The 1,408-nt window shown below is 37.5% G+C and overlaps 1 protein-coding gene across 1 annotated transcript in view; it reads right to left on the reverse strand.

Moving 5' to 3' along the window:
* The window catches only part of Copa (coatomer protein complex subunit alpha), a 48,017-nt gene that overhangs the window by 23,569 nt on the left and 23,040 nt on the right, over positions 1 to 1,408 (reverse strand). The window contains exons 9-10 of the mRNA XM_026789972.1: positions 1,008 to 1,015; positions 688 to 799 (exon numbers count right to left, since the gene is read on the reverse strand). Of these exons, the coding sequence (XP_026645773.1) occupies positions 688 to 799; positions 1,008 to 1,015 (120 nt within the window). The remainder of the gene's footprint in view (positions 1 to 687; positions 800 to 1,007; positions 1,016 to 1,408) is intronic.

Consider the following 1,408-nt stretch of genomic DNA (forward strand, 5'->3'; position numbering starts at 1 on the left):
CAAAATCTGATGTGGTTTTACTTCCTACTATCTAATACCATATACTATGTTCCCACTGGCATTTCTAATATTCCCCTATCATGCTAAGAACTTCTCTTTTTCATCCAGTTCATGTTCTTTGCCTATGACAGTCTTCCTTTTTCATTCATTTTCATTTCCCTGAACACTCAATATAAGCCAATAGGACACACACTGTCATCATCTTTCTTTTTGCTTCATTTTTGTTCAAAGCGTTTTCAAACACACATCATTTTATATACTTACTGTTTACAGTCTATTTCCCTTAAAGTTCCATCAAGACAGGGACTTTCATGCACTGCTTTGATATCAGCACTCAGAGTCTAATATTTATTATGTATTTGACAAATGAATGAAATAGATTCGACTTCTATTTTCTCAGTGTGAGAACTCTAAGTGTGCAATATTAGTCTCCTAGGAGCTCCTAGGAGCACATTCAAGAGAATGAGCTTAAGGTTAAACAGATCTGGGCTGAGAAGAACACTAAAGAAACACTTTCCCCAAAAGAGAGGTAAAAATGAGAAGCGCTTCAATTAGGTGGCTCTGAGAATTCTGCTTTTTTTTGTTATCTTCTTACCACATACTGGAGACAAAACTAATGAAAACCCACTTTCAAATCTTATAAACATTTAACTAAATGAGAGGGGAGGGATAAGAAATGGCTCTCACCTGCTGCAAACAGGTTAAGGTTGGGGTGGGCAGCTAGGACCCAGAAACGATCATGATCCCTGCGGAAGGTCTGAACCCCAGTCCTAGGAAATGAAAAGGTACACAAAGAAAACTGTTAATTCTGAAACTTCAGTACAACACACACAAGAGAACTGACAGAAAGCATGTAAGCTGACTTTGAAAGTAGATTAGGCACACAAACAGTATAGATGAAGTTGTGTGTCGGGATACAGTCTTCAAGGACAAACTGATCCTATTACTGCAACTCATCAGCTTCTCCCTTATCACTTCCTACTGCATGCTCATTTTCCAGTTCTCACCGCCTTAGCTAAACATCCAAGAAGGAAAAAAAAAATCACATTTAAGTTTAGAGGAGAAAGAAGAATACACGGAGATTTCTAATAAATATGTGTTGATATTTCAGTCTCTAAGGTTTGCTTGCTTATTTATTTTAACAGCAGTGGACATTAAGTTGAGGCTCTCATGCACGATAGGCAAACACTTTTACCACAAAGAACTATACCTTTCAGATTTTCATAATGTAGGGCTTGATTTTTCTTCATGCTAAAGAGAAAGAAAATTCTAACTTTTCCCTTTCATTTAAAAAAAAGTATTAACGTATAAGGTGTGCACCTGTGCACACGACCTACCATGTGAAAGTCAGGGGACAACTTGCTTTTGGGAGCTGGTTCTCTTCTTCTACTGTAGGCTCAGGGATTAA

The sequence above is a fragment of the Microtus ochrogaster genome, unplaced genomic scaffold (assembly GCF_000317375.1).
Source record: "Microtus ochrogaster isolate Prairie Vole_2 unplaced genomic scaffold, MicOch1.0 UNK35, whole genome shotgun sequence".
NCBI classification, from domain to species: Eukaryota; Metazoa; Chordata; class Mammalia; order Rodentia; family Cricetidae; genus Microtus; species Microtus ochrogaster.